Here is a 17338-nt window from a genome sequence, read left to right as displayed (position 1 = left end):
ATCGTGAACAAAGAAATTCGAAACGAAAAAAAAAAAGTAGACTAGATTTAGATATTAATTCTAGATCTATATTCTAGATACATTCTGATAGATCTAGTTCTTGTTAGATATCTAAATTTAGAATATAGACTTAAACAACAAAAAAACATTATGATATTCATATCGAAAAAAAATAAAAAAAAGTTTCTGCAGTCTATTGTGCTTTAAAAAAAGCGGATTGGTGTTAGATCAGGATAATCTACTGCTCCCCCAAGTAATTTTATTTACTGAAATATAGAAAAACGGGGCAGTCTATAACTCTATTATTTTAAGGTTCTTAAGATTACCAAACAATTGAAAAGTATCAGTGTCTTTTTTTTTTAGGCAGATTGGAATCACACTGTTCCTTTCAGTAATTTGATAATATAGGGGTAATTTTAGAAAAAAAAAATAAATAAAAAAGATAATATAGTAATTTAATAAAATTTAGGGAAAATGAGAATAATAAGGCACTTATTAAAATGGTAGTGTCATTATTAATTTAAATACTTATTTATCAAGATTTAAAAACATTTTTAAAAATAAATATTTGTGGTCTAGATATTGCTAAATGAGTGGTTTCTCTTATGTAGAGTATGCAATAAAGTTAGTTTGTAAAATAAAATGACCATTAAAATATGCCTGTATATTAAGTGTTATAAAGGTAAATATTTATCAATTCATATTTTGCCTCCTTTTTAATTATTAAAAATGAAATATTTTAGGATTAATATTAAACTGTTGTACTACTATTTATTTGGGAAAAAATACGATATTAACATTACATGTAGGCCTAAAATGTTTTGTCTTTTACTTTCGTGTTTACTGTTATTGTTTAAACAGGTTTCAGACTCCCTAAATAATACCAACTTAAAAATATTTCATTTATCTGACTAATTTTACAATAATATGTTGATAATGCACTAAGAAAGATTTCAAAACATTTGAAGAGTAATGCAAATAAAATAAATAATAAACGTAAACATTGGGGGGAAACTGCATGGAAACCATATAAAAATAGAAACTACACGTGGTAATGTTGTTGATAAATGGAGTGCCGATTGTGTTTCTATTGGCTGAAGCGGGAAAATACTTCTATATATTTATGAGATTACCACATGCCCCAGGACTATGTTCAGCCAATCAGCGAAGCGCCCTCTCAACATTGATATCTCGCGCGCACTGTGGTAGTGTAAGATCTTTCTTCTTGAAAACGGAGCTTTGATTTTCAGTGAAATATCATAATTATTTGTGAAATTTGGATAAAACTACATGAAAATGTCGTTGGGGCTCGGTAAAAGAATAGAGTTAGAAATGAGAGGCAGGCCCGCCGATCAGGTAAATATGAATATCGTTGACTTAACTTTATAGTTTAGTGGACTTGTCTAAATCAGTAAATGGCATGGCTATCTGAGTATCTCAGGCGTGCATCGTTGTGCGTCAGCATGGTTACTTGTCGTTTTCCTTGTTTAATATCTGATCTGATGTTGTATAATGTTCAAATTATAATTAGAAAACAGTATCGTTACTCATAATTGATGAAGTTTCGGTTTAACAATAATGTTATTCCTCGTTAAATATCAAAATATTCAGGATCTTATTTTTGCTATTTCATTGCTCTAGGTCTAAACATGGCGCCTTTAGACTCCCCTATCAGCTAAAATTCCTATGCGGCTGAATAAGTCAATTGCATGTGTAATTTACTCGTTATTTGATAATCTTCTATTCCATTTTGATATAGATGTATTACCTTTGTATTAAATGTTCAGTTAATCAAGATATTAAGTCCAATATTGTCAACACACAGTTGATTACAAGCGGAAATGCGTCTTTTTGCCTGTTGTTGTGGACGTTAAATTGGCTTGCTGGCCATTATTAAGCATTATGTCGGTCTATTTTTGTCCTTTAGTATTTAAATATTCAACGTTCTTGTGTGTTACAAGTTTCTTACTCATAAGTAAACCTTTCTACTTCCTTATTTATTAATACGTTTGAACAGTTAATTCTAAATCATTGCCTAACTAATCATAACATTGAGACTAACGATGAAGGTGTTGGGTTGTAAGGGGAGATCAGCGTGTAACTTTCTATCGTTCGTCTTTTGAGCGTCGACAGCCAAACGGACGCCATCTTGGAATGTAACACAATTAATCTTTCATTTTTATAAATAAGCCTTATTAGTGTCGTATTTTGTACTTATTTTTTATTTGCATTCATAAATTAGTTTTAAAAATTTGTTAATGTGTACATATTTGAAGCTTGCATGATTGCAAGTCCTCGTCTGCCGGGATGACCTATTTATAAATCCTCGATTCCCGCCATGTTGGATTGAGCTGCCACTCAGTCAGAGGTCACAAAGCATAGGAAATGGGTCTTGAACTCTTGGGTGGCTTGGCTTGGCGGATAGTCAGAAATCAAGTTTAAATAGATCTAGATTCTAGATCTAAATCTGCTTATTTTAATTGTATGTTTATATCTAGATTCTAGATAGATCTATATTAGAAAAGCAAGATAATGCCCTTAAATTTGCAATATATTCATCCATCTAAAATCTAATGAATCAAATCTAGAGCTAGAGTCTAGGATACTAGAATTATAAATTAAATAGTCAACACTGTGATTAGATTCTATATATTTAATATTATATTATAGATCTAGATCGATATTTAATTAATATTCCATATCCTCCCTATTTAAACTATGCAATTTAATCTAGAATCTAGACTCTATATAGAAATAAAGATGTTTCTAGATCTATAAAATAAAAGCTAAAAGGATTGTTAATGTCTATTGCCTTATCATGATTGAGTGACAATTGTCACTAGCAAAATTAAGCATTTAATTTTAATTATTGTCTTTTTAAAATCTTGATCTACATTCTAATCTAGAATCCAAATGTACAAGTTTGTAGCAGGATATTTTCAATTCTCCAAACTTTTCAATTTCAAAAGCCATATGGAAGGAATTAAATCTCTATTCAAATCAAATTGAATTAGATTAATTTTATATCTAGGTCTACAGAATAGGCCTAACTTACTTGTAGATAAATACTCCAGAATTGCTTATAATATCAAGTAATTAAATATAATTTCATAAAGATTAAATTTTAGTACCTTTACAAACCAACACATTTAATTTTTTTTTAAATTTGTTGTTAGATTTTTTGTGACTAGCATATTTGCTATAATAGTTGGGAAAAAAGGAAGCCTAAGTTGGTTTGGACCCATAATCTTTAAAAAAAAAAAGGTTTTTAAATAGTGCAACTTTCATGCTCATTGCATGCTTAGAGTGCTATGGTCCAATCTGTTTTGAGGACCAGTTTGGGGGGAGGTGAATATCTGCCTTTGGGTGCTCAATAAACACAACTCGAGCCCCCTTGATAGGTAGCCAAGTGGTTAAAGTCTCTATGCCACACATTTTCCTTTTTTATAGCCATAGTTGACCTGCCACCAGAATGTGAGTTAACGCTATTTTGGATATTAGCTTAACAAGTAAACAAAGATGTGTCTGGTTTATCACATGTAATACATATGTAAAATAAAAAGCATTACCATTATAAGGTGAAACCTTTTACCAAAAATGATAATGGATTAGGAACCACTATCATGATTGCCTTGGTAAAAAATGTTGAAAAGTTTGAATTGTGTATTGACTATTAGTTATTTGCTTTTAGTTATTACATTTTGATTTCATTCTAATGTTCAAATGGTTATTTTATAGATACTGGATCTGAATCTTGATAACTGTCGAGCTAACAAAATAGAAGGACTCACAAGTGATTTTGTAAATTTGCAAACACTTAGCCTCATCAATTTGGGATTACAAAGTTTAGAAGGATTTCCCAAACTCGGAAACTTGCGAAAGGTATTGAAATATAAATTTCTATTTTTTTTTGTTTCTTCAGATTAAATTTGTATGACATACTTTGCCAAAAACTAAAATTTGATAGGTATATAGATATATATTTTCTATGTTAGTGAAAGTTAATTTTAGATAATCAATCTTGGTTTTATTGAGAATTTAATTTTTATTATTAAAATCATAAGCTTGTGAATTGAAAGTCTGAATCAATAAGACCTGGTAATATATTTACAGCTTGAGTTAAGTGATAATAGGATTTCTGGAGGACTGAATCATTTAGCTGGTTGTCCAAACCTTACTCACCTAAGTCTCAGTGGAAACAAAATTAAGGATTTTGATGTGCTAGATCCATTGGTAAGTTAAAATTTGTTAGCTTGTCACCCCTTGTTGATTTACTTTAACAAAATTATAATTTTAGGCATAGTGTGGGTAGATGGCTAGAGTTTTTTAAGTATGAAAAGAATGATGACAGTGCCTTTTGGGTCAAAATCAAATCCACATATTCTAGTCTTCATAGAATTGGCAATCTTTAAAACGAGGTCTAAATCTTCAGTTTCTTAGTCATAAATCATTTGGCCTGATGAATTTTTAAATCTCCGTTTTAAATTTAAATAATGTATGGTTTATTTACCTTGAAAAAATATCAGTAATAATAAATAATCAGCAATAAATTTTTAAGTATTAACAGGCTATATCTCAAAAGCCATAAAATCATTCTTGCTGACCTAATGGACGATAGCATGTTCAAGGCAATGAACAATATTTTATAGCTTTCTCTTGAGCTGAATTATCACTAAATGGCTATCTTTCTCTGCATTAGTTAGCATTTTCTCATGACATACATATTTTATCTTCTGGCTAAATGTTAGCATATGTAATGTCAGGAAATCTTTGACTTGCTCAAATATTTTGTTTCAAAAATGAAATTTAAAAAAAAAATTTTTTTTGGATAAGCATTAGATTAGAAGCAATCATTTTTATATTGAATTCCAACTCAGATAAAATATCTAGAAAATAAGATAGATATTTTGAAAAGCATTTTTTAAAAATAAGATTATGGGAGATTTTCATTGTTTCACTCAGTCGATACATGAAGTGCTCATCTTTTACTTTAAAATAAAAAGAAAGCAAATGCACTGGCACTTTTATTAAGCAAGTTGGAATAAACAAAAATTATCCCAAACATGTGATAAATTACTATTAACTTTATTTTAAAATATGTTTTACAGAAAGATCTCCACTTTTTAAGAAGTCTTGACCTATTCAACTGTGAAGTGACAAACAATGAACAGTACAGAGAAAAAGTTTTTGCCAAACTTACACAAATTACCTATCTTGATGGTTTTGATAGAGAAGAAAAAGAGATGGAAGATATTGACTGTAAGAATTTTATAGTGCTTTTTATTAAGCTGATTTTTGTTGTATTGTAATGTATATTTTTTATTTTCATTGACTTTTAGATCTAATGATAAATAAATATGAAATTATAAACTTAATATTGTTTTACAGGTGAAGAGGATGATGATGAAGATGATGGTGAGTACATTTTTAAAATTTGTTGAAACATTCAAATTTACTATTATATTATGTACAAAATAAAGCTAAATTAGGCTTAAATATTTTAGAATAAATTTTTTAGCGTTTTCATAAAGAACTCATTTTACTTGTATGACAATTCTTCTGAAATTCCTTGGGTCCATCTGAAAGTAGTTATTAAACTGGATTGATGTTCATTTAGTATTTAAATTATCTTCCAAAAAGAAAGTTTTAAATTTAAGTTCTTTTTTCTCCCCACCATGTATATTGTAGCCCCCTTTTTTTTATTTAATAAAGATGTGTTATGCATATTTCTATTTCATTAATTAATTTATTATTATTTAACCAGATGAAAACGAAGTAGATGATGATGAGGATGATGATGACGATGAAGGGGATGAGGAGGTTGGTCTGTCATACCTGACAAAGAACATTGATGTTAGTTTTTAAACAAGATCAATAGAATAACATTGTACTTTCATAATTTTATGCAGCTTAGATATTGGTTTTTATTTCATTTAGGATTCTGATATTTTTAGTTTCTTGAACCATTTTTGTTTATTCTAAATTAGGATGATGATGATGATGAAGAAGAGTTTGAGCCTGGAGAAGATGGAGAGGATGATGATGATGACCAAATTGTTGAAGGTGGTGAGGATGATGATGATGATGAGGATGAAGATGCACCAGCTGGACAGGAAGATGGAGGTATGTTTTTAAATAGGTGTTGCCTATATGTAGTTCTTGCAAAAGCTAATTGTATTTTTTTGTATAGTGAAACTAAATTCTTAAGTTGTTAGCTTCAGAAATGATGATAGATTTAGTAGATGTTTGCAACTTTATTTGGACAAATTTCTAGTCTGAGTGTACTAAAGCTCTATGAGATGAAGTTAGTATTAAAATTAATATTTAAATGACTCAAATATCAATTCACTGCGGATATATTTTTCTACCTATTAGTTGATAGAAAAGGCTGAATAAACATGCAGATGTTTTATTTTAATTAACGTGAATATGACCATGAAATGCATACTGTTTCATTAGACCCCTCAGGCTTTTTAGTTAGTCGTGTAGACTTTTTGGAGTTGACATCTTCTAACCTAATTGAGATTTGAGCGTAAATGTAATTACCATTTGTATAACTAATGGATGCTTGAAAAAGTGCCCATGATTAATTTTCATCATTTTGTTGCTTTCTATTGATTCTCAAGCCAAAACTCGTATTCATATTAGGTTAAAGTGGAACAAGATTGGTGTTTGTGTGCATATTTACAGCATGTTAACAAAACACAGCTTCATTTACCAATAATCAAAATAGAGAGCAGTGAATACTTTTAGCTCTGTTTAATAGCCATCTTTGTGACATTTTACAGAACGTTCTCAGTGGAACTGATTGTCTTAGCTTATCTCTTAAAAAACTGAATTTTTTTCTCATTCTACCGGAATTTTTTTTTTCCCCCACAATTTTTATCACATAAGCCTTTTTATAAACGTCATACTGTTTTTTCTGTTTAAAACATAGACATGTTATATAAAATTTTGTTGGAAATTGAATGTACTACAAGATAATTTATCTTTCATGTTATAGATAGTCACTTGAAAAAAAAATTAGGTAATTTCAGAGATGAAATTTTTTTTTTTTTTTTAATTTGGTCTTTAAAAATGGACTTTCCCAAGTAATAAAAGAATATTCCAACAGTCCTCAATCATAATTATTGTATGAAATATTAAACTCTATCCAATTATCTATTTAAAAAACATACCTTTGTCAAACTTGATCAATATTTACACTTTTAGTGAGGTTTCTTTCTAGATCTACTAGGGCCTGGCTGGGGCGACGCCCCCTTTCGTTTACTACTATTACTAGATCTAGGGATGAATAATTCACTATCAGACTCGCTTGAGTCTGAAAATCGCTTTCATTATAACTTTCTAGCTCTAGAATGTCTAAGTCACTCATGTCATTATCATTTGTATCTAAAAAGATATTTAGAGCCTGATCAGCAGTAAAACGGCAAGAAGGCCTGTCAGCCATGATGTCTGATGCAAAAAAAAACGAAAAATTCACTAGTGACTTACAAAAAAAATATTTAGAACAATAAAAACAGCTTAGATCAACAAAGTATCAGAATGAAAAAAAATTTCAAAATGGCCGCTCTAGCGTTTCCTTAAACCATTTAAGGGATTAAAAACGTGGATTAGAACAGAAAAAGAAGTAAATAGGGAAATAGTGATCGGACGCTGGAAGCGTCATTACGTTAGCACGGCCGGGAGACTGGTCGCTGTCAGCGTCATTGCGGTCTTGAAGAGTTATTGGGAAGAAATAACTGTTCAGACAAGAGTGTATTTAATATGCTTTGAATTTAGGATTTCATTGTGAAATCTACTTGATTATTTAACCATTTGGCAACTAGAGTCGCCGGGAGTCGCCTCTACCGGTAGACAACTAGAGTCGCCGGGAGTCGCCGATTTTAGGTTGTTTCGTTACCGGCGCTATTTCGAGTTTTTAATAATTGATTTTATACCTTTTCTAACTCTCACATTAGAGAGCGATAACAGTGCTATTTTTACATGCTTATTTGATGATACTAGCTTAAACGATCGACTTTTTGTGAATTTTTGAAAATTGTCTTTTTTTTTTGCCATCGGGCGAAAATGGAAGATATTTTGAGTATGTTTAGAGACTATACTGGATACGATTACGAAGGTAATACACAAGTTTTAGATCTAGAACCTGAAAATAATGATGGGGAAAGTGATATTGACATTTCATTGGAGCCATTTGGGTCCGATTCTAGTGATAGTGAAGATGAAACTAGCCTAGATCTAGTAGATCTAAACAATGACAGTGGAGATTGGAGTGCTACTACTACTGATGTTGTGGTAGAGAATTTTACTGAAATATGTGGACCTACACATGATCTACCATATGATGCTACTCCTTTTGATTATTTTAGCCTTCTAATACCTGAAAACTTTTATGAGCATATAGCTGTGCAAACTAACTTATATGCCAATTATCGTCAACAAAAAGAAGGCAAAGTCGACAGAGCATGGCAGCCTACAACTGCTTCAGAAATCAAGCTGCTGTTTCATATATACATTACTATGGGTATTCATGTTTTACCTGAATACAAAATGTACTGGGCATCAGATGAACGCCTGAGAGTTGATGGGGTGGCTGGTTCTATGGGAAAGACAAGATTTGAAAAACTATCCCAGTATTTTCACCTCAACGATGCGACAACATTTGTACCTCGAGGTCACCCTGGCCATGATCCCCTACACAAAGTCAGACCTTTTTTAGACCTAATTAGGACTAATATTGCTACAAGATTTGCTGCTGGCAAAAATATTAGCCTAGATGAGGCAATGATACCTTTCAATGGGAGACTCATGTGGAAGCAGTACATCAAAGGAAAACCTAACCCTTGGGGCATCAAGGTCTGGTGCGCAACAGATGCATCTACGGGGTATCTGTTGAATTTCAATATTTATACTGGTAAAGTTGAGGATCCTATGCCTCATGGAACTGGACATTATATAGTTACTCAATTAGGTGAAAGGTTTTTAGGAAAGAGACATCATTTCTTCTTTGACAATTATTTTAGCTCAGTTCAGTTAGCAGAGGACCTTTTGCGTCAGCAAACCTATTGCTGTTCAACAATAAGACCTAACAGAAAAGGTTGGCCTCTTGATCTCAAACCCAAGGCATTAAAAAAATTTAAAAAGGGTGACGTCATGGTTAGGCAGAAAGGGAATCTCGTTGCTACAGCCTGGAAGGATAAACGTTGTGTCACTCTTTTGAGTACCAACACCACTTCAGGTACCGCTGAAATTACTCGCCGAGGACCAGGTGGCAACTTTCAAGTGAAAGTCCCATCTGCTGTTAATACCTACAACAAATCAATGGGAGGTGTTGACAGATTTGATCAGCTCTCATCCTACTATCCAGTAGGAAGGAAATCTGTCAAATGGTGGAGATACATTTTTCGATTTCTCCTCCAGACTGCTGTCATCAACAGCTGGATCATTTATGCTACCTCTCACAGGCCCAGACCCAAAAGCCTATCACTAGGACATCTAGAGTTTCGGCTTGAGATAAGCACAGCCCTTCTAAAGGGAAACATTGTTCGTAAAAGGAAGCAAAGTGATCTCCAACCATCAACTCAAGGAGTTGGCATGAGTGATCTTCTTGAGCATAGGCTCATTCGAATGGTGGGAAACAAACGTGCCTGCCATTGGTGTATGAAGAACAAACAATTTGGAAAAAGAAACAGAGCACATGAAACTGTTTATGGATGTAATCTCTGTCAAATAAGACTCTGTAAAGGAGAATGTTTCTCTAAATTTCATAACTCACTGACACTTCCAAGTCATGTTTAACGTCAAGTGCTCCATAAACATTTTTTTTTTGTTGTACTTTTGTCTTATATTGGCATTGTTTTTGGTTTATATTAAACTTTATCCATTTGTCTTTAATCTTTTCAAAATTTGACTTAATTTGCTTCATTAGTTTTTTTTCTGTGAATTTTTAAAAAACATATGTTGTCAAAAATACGGAGTTATGCCCCTTTTGTTAGGGATGGGACAGTTATTGGTAGGCAACTGCATAGTGATGAAAGGGTTAATGTGAAACAACCCTTGCAGTTTGAGACATTTGAAATTATCTATGTTAAACAAACACGTTTTTAAAAATAATAATAGTATAGCAGTTCCCTTAGTTTAATTGGTGTTGTAATCACATTATATTTCTTAATTATTGTTTGTTTTTTTAAAGATATTTAAGTAAACTTACCTGTTGATTTTAACAGAGGCAGTATTAGTATATTAAAAATGTGATAAGTACTTTTTAAATAAAATTTTGTTATATTTAGGACTTCTGACAATTTTTGGCGTTTTTTTTTTTAATTAAATTTATTAATTTCTTTTCATATAACATCATTATTTTTCTAGATATTATATGGAAACTTCATCTGTTTATTCTCTAAATGCTAATAAACAAATTGCATTTATATTTTTGTTTAAAAAAATTTAGGAATAGTAGTTTGATTAAAAAATTTTGTTTTTTGCGATTTTCTCAAAATACTATTTTTATTCACATTTTTTACTACTCCTTCACTAATTCTGCATGGAATTCAAACTTGTCCTGCTTATTACTTATACCATGTACAACAACTTCTAGTTTACATTTTCTAAGTCTGAATTAATATCTTGACTTAATTGCAATAAAATACTTGAAAAATGAAAAAAATTGTTTTTTTATATAGCAAGGTTAGAAAAAAATTTTAAAAAACGTTTTTACTATATTTAGAAACTAAAACCTAGAAAATGTTCTGGTAAGATTGATTTACACATTGTATATTTTTGTTTGGCAATAGCTTAAATAGTTTTAAAGCCTTAGCGATTTAAAAACGATAAACAACAATATGACGGCTGTTGCCATGACAACCATTATAAGAAAACAATTTTAACATTTTTTTTTTATGGTTATTCATAGGGATTATACATATAAAGTTTGGAGTAATTTGATCAATAAATAGGTCAAGTGTCCTGCATAGCCTTAAGTTAAACTGTCCTGATAATCTTTCTCTGTTTTGAATTAGTATACAATTATCCCACTAGGTCATGCTAGAAATGAGATAGTATAGTGCATATTTTACTATATTTTACTTATTAATTTTTTACTAATGCTAGTAAATTATCACAGAATACATGTGTACTTTGTCATGTCATTGGCTGTTTTTTTTTTTTGTTTTTTTTTTAAGATGTTGCACAAATTAATTCATTTGTATTAATTAAAATTGCTGGCATACTGTTAAAATAATAAAATTTTATCTATCTTCTCCACAGATGATGATGAAGATGATGAAGAGGGTGAGGAGGAGGAAGAAGGTGAAGAGGAAGGTCCAAGGGGGACAAAAAGGAAACATGCAGAAGAAGAAGAAGGTGGGGAAGAGGAAGATGAGGATGCATAGTTGATATGTTGTTTGGTTGCTGTTATTGTACATGTGCATTTGAATTTGGTTGAACTTGTGTGTACATAAAAGGACAAAAGTATTGATGGTGGTGTGTGTGTGTGTGTAGGCAAGTGTAAAAAAAAAAAAAAAGGGGTGGCATCTTTTATTCTCATTAACCTGATGTACATCAATTCTCATTACATATACATTCGTTGATCATAAGTTTTTGACTGTTTTTAAGTCTGCATATGTGCATCATTACTGGTTCGTTCTTTGTCATGCATTTGTGTCAAGTTTTGTGCAGGAGATGAGCACTGCAATGGAAGTGTATTTTAGTACTGTAGTTGCTGCTGTACAGAGTTAGTTTTGTGAACTTCAGTTTTTGTACCTGCTTTTAATTTTCAGTTTATTCATGTTCGGTGCTTTACTACTAGACCCTTAAAGTGTTTACTATGACTTTCTCACTAGAAAATGATCAGCTTAGATTTTCAGAAGCTAGTAATTCTGCCTTAATTTTTTCTCAAAACATTTTGTATGGAATTGAGCAGTACTTTAAAAGAAAAGCAATCCTCTCTTATAAAGAAAATTGCAACTGGTACCTGGCTAATTTTTTTTTAAATTTTTTTTTGTGCGTATATTTTTTTGTTTTAACCAGTTTTCTAGAAGTACACCATTATTTTCATTCAGCATTTGTTTGTGTTTGATCACAATGACCATTAGTGGCAGCCTGATTGTTCTGCTGTAGGATTTAGGTTTTGGCTGCTCCTTTTGTCTGTCTACCTGTGCAGTGTGTTTGAGAGAGAAAGTGCAGATGAATGTTTGATCTCTTGACATTTTATTGGTATGATTCACCATCTCTCACACAATATTTCATACATTCACTGATTATTTTGTTCATTTAAATTTTTTTTATGTGATCCACCAGAATTATATAATGAAAAAAAAAATAATTAAACTTACTTCATGATTTGTCATTCTTACCTTCTGGGAGTCAAATAAAAAATTCATTCATGACAAGATCATTTGATTTTTTCTTTTTGTTACAATTTGTACTAGTTGCAGGCTTACCACATTAGAAAATGCCTGTAATTTTGTTCTGGCGATAATTTTGTAAAACCTATAAAAAAAAAAATTTTTCTTTATGAAACAAATGCTCGAACATAGCTATTATGACCTTTTTTTTTATTAACTTGCCCAAAAATATTAGTATGAATAAAAAATCCCCTCGTCAGTAAAGTTCAAAGCTAGATTTATACTAATGTCCAAGTCATTGTTTTAGTTAGGTGAGTCTCTGGGGTTCATTAGTCTTAGTTGAATCACAGTTACATCTATTTGAATTTTTTTTCTTGAATTTTTGATGCCAAAGTACTCAGTTGAAAATTGTCAATATTTTCTATACTCTTTCATACTCATTAGATTATATTTCTGCCAGAAGAGCTGATTATGATATGGTTACCAAATATGTTTTTCAAATAGATGTTTTACCAATTTATAAAATTATCACTGCTGTAGACATCCAAAACACTAAAAAATTCAGTCTTATGACAGAGAATGGTCATAAAACAAAGTTTGGTAAAGATGTTTCCTTTCCTGCCAAATGATTTAAATAGTACATAAAATGTTTAATGAAAAGAGTTGAAGAAAGTTTTATCAGTTTTATGAATTTCCTTGATCTGGATTTAAATAATGCACAAAAGACAGTTTCTGAATGAGATCCAAGTTTTTGACAGACCATTAGCTTAAAATCAAATTGTGTCAGTGAGAGGGACATTACATGTATACAATTTGAGGTTTCTCTAAGTGCTTATTGAGTATATGTAGCAAAAGTCTCCCATCACAAGTTGATCTATATTTCTCAATAATGTAAATTTTTTAATATCCAATTTTTGACTAATATGTTTTTTTTTTTATTTTATTTTTATTGATTCAAGTTTTGTTAGGTACAATTAAAAAATTTGTGGAAAGTTTACTTGATCTGAGAATGGGTGTGGGAGAATGTTTTCAAAATGTTTACCAGATGGAGAGACATTGAGATTTGAAATAAGCTTTGTAAAAGACAAAAAGGTTACATGATTTTAGACAACTTTTGGATAGTTTTCAAACCTGCAGTTGCATTAGCTTATTGACGCTGAAGTTATATTGTAAATGAATCACACCAAGCAAGTAAGACTTTCAGATAACTTAGGAAAAAAAAACAATCTGATGCTAAATCAGGAACAACTAGAAAAAGAAAAGCTATTGACGATGAAATAAGCACTCTTCTAACAAAGAGACAAGACCACTATTTTCGCTTGAGTTAAATATGCAGATGGAGTTCCTATAGGAAAAGGCTGAAATAATATTTTTGTCAAACACTTGTCCAAGGGGTAATGCCTTTAGAAGAAACGCATAAGAACTAGCTGAAGAAGTTCAGGAAATCTTGAAATATTTCTTTTTTGTGTTTTTAGACATATATTATAATAAATTGTTATAATACTTATAATATAATTGATATCACACTAAATGTACCCTTTAGAAATAATGACAAAACCCCCATTGATTTAAGTTTACAAAACCAAGTGAAATAGTTTTGTATGTGCAAACAAATAACTTGGAATTTTTGAAAGTGTCTTCATTGAAAAAGAACAAGACTTCGAATGGAAGAAGAGATGAACAATTTGTTGACATGAAACGATAGTGAACATTTTGTGGGAATTAGGGTTCCCCGAAAATAGCGCAGAAAAAAATATTTTTTGTCATTTTGCAAGAAATATTTTAGACATCGAAAAATATTGAGTAAATATTTTTTTTTATTTTAATGCTATTATTATTTTTAGCCTTTAGACACTTTAGATATCCTAAAATATAAATATGCAAACATTATGCAAGAATTATAATAAGCTAAAATGAATAATTTCAAAGTATATCATTTATTTACATTCCAAAAGTGCACTTCAAAAACACATAAAGATAGGTACTTCCATACTTGTCAGATTTACACACACACACAATAACTTTCACAAAGTTAAATTGTATGCTATGTCACGTAGAAACTCCACCAGTGGCTTGTTTTCATACATTGCAAGACATCTGGTAAGTTGGAGGTACTTTGTCTTGCATGCAGCTTTACTTCGTTCTCCAGCATTATAACTCAGAATCTTGTTCTCAATGTTTTCTGAGGAAGTGAGAGATTGACTTGTAGACATAAGAGTGATGACTGTCATTAGACAGCTGTAATGCATGGTACCATTCGTGGTAGATTTGTCCTGTACTCGATCTCCAACATTCCATAATGCTATCTTGGAGTCACTCCTCGGTTTCGCCTCAAAATAGTTGTCCTCCCAATAGTCATGCAAATTCCCTACAACAACTGACAGGCAGTATTTACAGAAGAAATGTGATCGCCAGCTTAACCAATCCTGACACCTAAGTTTTACAATGCTGCGGCAAGAGACGCACTGGTTTGATCAAAGAGAGATGCCACATATAATCAAGATTTCTGATTATACCGTAACACACATGTGTAACACACACCTCATCATATTGTAACGAATCTCCCTATCCAGGCTTTCTGCAAACTGCACCACACGACATCACTAAAACTTAATGAACTTGACAACTCTGGGCTCCAAAATAACGTAATAGTTTAATGTCGATTAAATTACAGCCAATACTGTACAATTGGCAACAACAATACACAGACTGTACAAAAGCTTCACACTCGGACGTATCAACTCTGAGACGCTGTATCAACTCTACGCCCCTTCCTAGACTTGCACTTGATTCTCTGTTCTGGACCGACTTCACCTAGGCTGGTTCTTGACTCCGACTCGTACTTGTGAAGTTGCTAGGTAACGTGAAGCGACTTGACTCTGACACACTTGCTCTTATATAGGGTCCCTACTGGCCTTCTAGAACCGGACGGAACATCGCTCGAGCCTTTTAGTCGATCACATGACTACATCCCTCGTGACGCTCCTGAGCTCTACTCACAACACTGATCCTTCCCGAACTGTCTTGGCTGACCGTCGTAACTCGTCACGGTTGACAGCTCGTCTAGTGCTGGACTGGGGCGATTTGCGTCGGCTGTCAACATACATACCACTACCCCCATCTGTGCCACCACCAGGGTTATTACAATATACCTAACCCTTGAACGAGTCATCAAATTTCAAAATCATATTTTTTTTTGTAGCGAATTATTCCTTTTGAACATTGTTGAAAAAGGAGAATGAGATACATTTTAAGTACTCACTTTCTCTGAGTACTTTAAGATCTAATAATATTGAAGAAGATAGAGGTCTCAACGAAGAATGCTACCTAGGACCTTCACTTACTAAAATCTGGTACTTTTATACATGCCATATTTAAGTCCGCGCTATTTTGTCGGGTCACCAGGATTTAGTGAAATTATTTTTAAAAGTAGTGTTATGGACTATATGGAGTGTGTGTGTTTCTATGGTGACTGTGGGAGGAGATTAGCTATTGGTTGTGAATGATGCAAGGTTGATGTCATTGTCGTCAGAGGTCTTTTTTTTTTTACAAGTTCAAATATAATACGCATACATCGGTTTAGTTCTCTATCAGCAGTTTGGTGCTACAAGTCAACAACTAACTGGTATCAATGGTTTCATTGATGATGACTGTTTACAATGTATACATACCCACTCAGCGGTGTCATACGGCCAACCAGCATCTTATACCATTTCTTTGCTGGTGACCAGGGCCGGTCCTACAGATTGCGGGGCCCTAAGCGAAACGGATTGCGCGGGGCCCATTCTGGGTAGGGATAAGGATGATAAAAATGACAATTTTGTCTGTTTTTAAGGAGATTTACATGAGTTTTCAGTAGATTTTAATAATTTCATATTTTCTTGACTTTTTCGTATATTTTGCAATTTCAGGAGAATTTGAGGAAACCTTAAATAATAAGTTAAAACGGTTTATTTAATAATTTACATCTAGAATTCGCGCGGGGCCTATGGAAGTGTGGGGACCACTGCGGCTGCATAGATTGCAGTGGCCTAAGACCGGCCCTGCCGATGACTCACGGTTATACCTCAGTACCCTCAGAGGTGTCGCATCTGGCATCTGGTACCGTTTCAAGGGTGAGTGATTGGATGGTTGAGAATAAGCTCAAGATGAACGAAGGCAAGACGGAAATAATGAAGATTGGCACTCGGAACAACGTCTCAAAAGTCGAGAGCACAGATTCTTTTTTATCACGAACTGCCACTTCCGTATGTCCATGTAGTGAGGAATCTTGGAGTTTTCTTCGACTCAAACACTTATCTTTCGACCCACACATATAAGTCAGCTCTGCAAGGGTCTTTATCTTCAGCTGCGCAGATTAGGCCAGATCCTACCATATCTGACAACGGAGTCAACAAAAAAGGCTAACTGTGGCATTCATACTTTCCCGCCTTGACTACTGCAACGCCGTGCTAGCAGGTATACCTGATGACAAAATAGCCAAGCTGCAACGTATACAGAACAACGTCGCTCGAATAGTCCTTAGAAAAACAAGACAAGATTCTGCTACTACTCTCTTGCGCACGCTCCATTGGCTTCCCGTGAAAGCAAGAATCGACTACAAGGTGGCCACACTTTGTCATCAGTGTATATATAACAATGAAATTCCCCAATACCTTAGCGAACTGATCACTCCGTATATCTCTCAGAGAGCCTGCTCTCAATGGACTCAACGCTTCTAGTGGTGCCACGATTCTCCCTCAAAAGCTACGTTCTGCTGGATTTTTCATTTCACGGACTAAAGGCTTGGAACTCACTCCCCAGTGATCTCAGATAACACGCTACTCAACTTTCAAGAAGAACATTAAAACCTACCTGTTAAAAACTTATTTAGATTAGTTTGTCATGTTAGCTCTCGTGTTTGTGTTTGTAATGTTATAACAGTACCTTTAGTCTACATTTCGTTAGTTAACAGCTCTTTATAAATAAAATTATTATTATTATTATTATTA

General features: G+C 32.7%; 2 protein-coding genes across 4 annotated transcripts; both read left to right on the top strand.

Moving 5' to 3' along the window:
• The first annotated feature begins 618 nt into the window (after positions 1 to 618).
• On the top strand, positions 619 to 12394 carry LOC106069282 (acidic leucine-rich nuclear phosphoprotein 32 family member B-like). Of its 3 annotated transcripts, none has more exons than XM_056016978.1 (8): positions 619 to 1356; positions 3739 to 3882; positions 4114 to 4233; positions 5109 to 5259; positions 5389 to 5415; positions 5765 to 5820; positions 5988 to 6123; positions 11269 to 12394. In XM_056016978.1, the coding sequence occupies exons 1-8, from the start codon at positions 1291 to 1293 to the stop codon at positions 11391 to 11393; spliced, it is 825 nt and encodes a 274-aa protein (XP_055872953.1). In that variant the 5' UTR covers positions 619 to 1290; the 3' UTR covers positions 11394 to 12394. The 3 variants fall into 3 exon arrangements, with proteins under 3 accessions (XP_055872953.1, XP_055872952.1, XP_055872954.1); XM_056016977.1 differs by having other exon boundaries at positions 5765 to 5853; XM_056016979.1 differs by lacking the exon at positions 11269 to 12394 and adding an exon at positions 10230 to 10957 and having other exon boundaries at positions 5765 to 5853.
• LOC129923915 (piggyBac transposable element-derived protein 2-like) lies at positions 8915 to 9908 on the top strand. The gene has a single exon (XM_056016976.1). The coding sequence runs from the start codon at positions 8935 to 8937 to the stop codon at positions 9799 to 9801; it is 867 nt and encodes a 288-aa protein (XP_055872951.1). The 5' UTR covers positions 8915 to 8934; the 3' UTR covers positions 9802 to 9908.
• Positions 12395 to 17338: the final 4944 nt, after the last annotated feature.

This window comes from Biomphalaria glabrata, chromosome 18 (genome assembly GCF_947242115.1).
Source record: "Biomphalaria glabrata chromosome 18, xgBioGlab47.1, whole genome shotgun sequence".
NCBI classification, from domain to species: Eukaryota; Metazoa; Mollusca; class Gastropoda; family Planorbidae; genus Biomphalaria; species Biomphalaria glabrata.
This window is presented reverse-complemented; position numbering and strand designations above follow the sequence as displayed.

Bases quoted from the DNA above. Each gene is read 5' to 3' on its own strand.
- LOC129923915 (XM_056016976.1), top strand. From the start codon at position 8,935: ATGCCTCATGGAACTGGACATTATATAGTTACTCAATTAGGTGAAAGG.
- LOC106069282 (XM_056016977.1), top strand. From the start codon at position 1,291: ATGAAAATGTCGTTGGGGCTCGGTAAAAGAATAGAGTTAGAAATGAGA. The intron at 5,260-5,388 runs GTAAGAATTTTA...ATTGTTTTACAG, and splicing joins AGAGATGGAAGATATTGACT to GTGAAGAGGATGATGATGAA. The intron at 5,416-5,764 runs GTGAGTACATTT...TTATTTAACCAG, and splicing joins GGATGATGATGAAGATGATG to ATGAAAACGAAGTAGATGAT.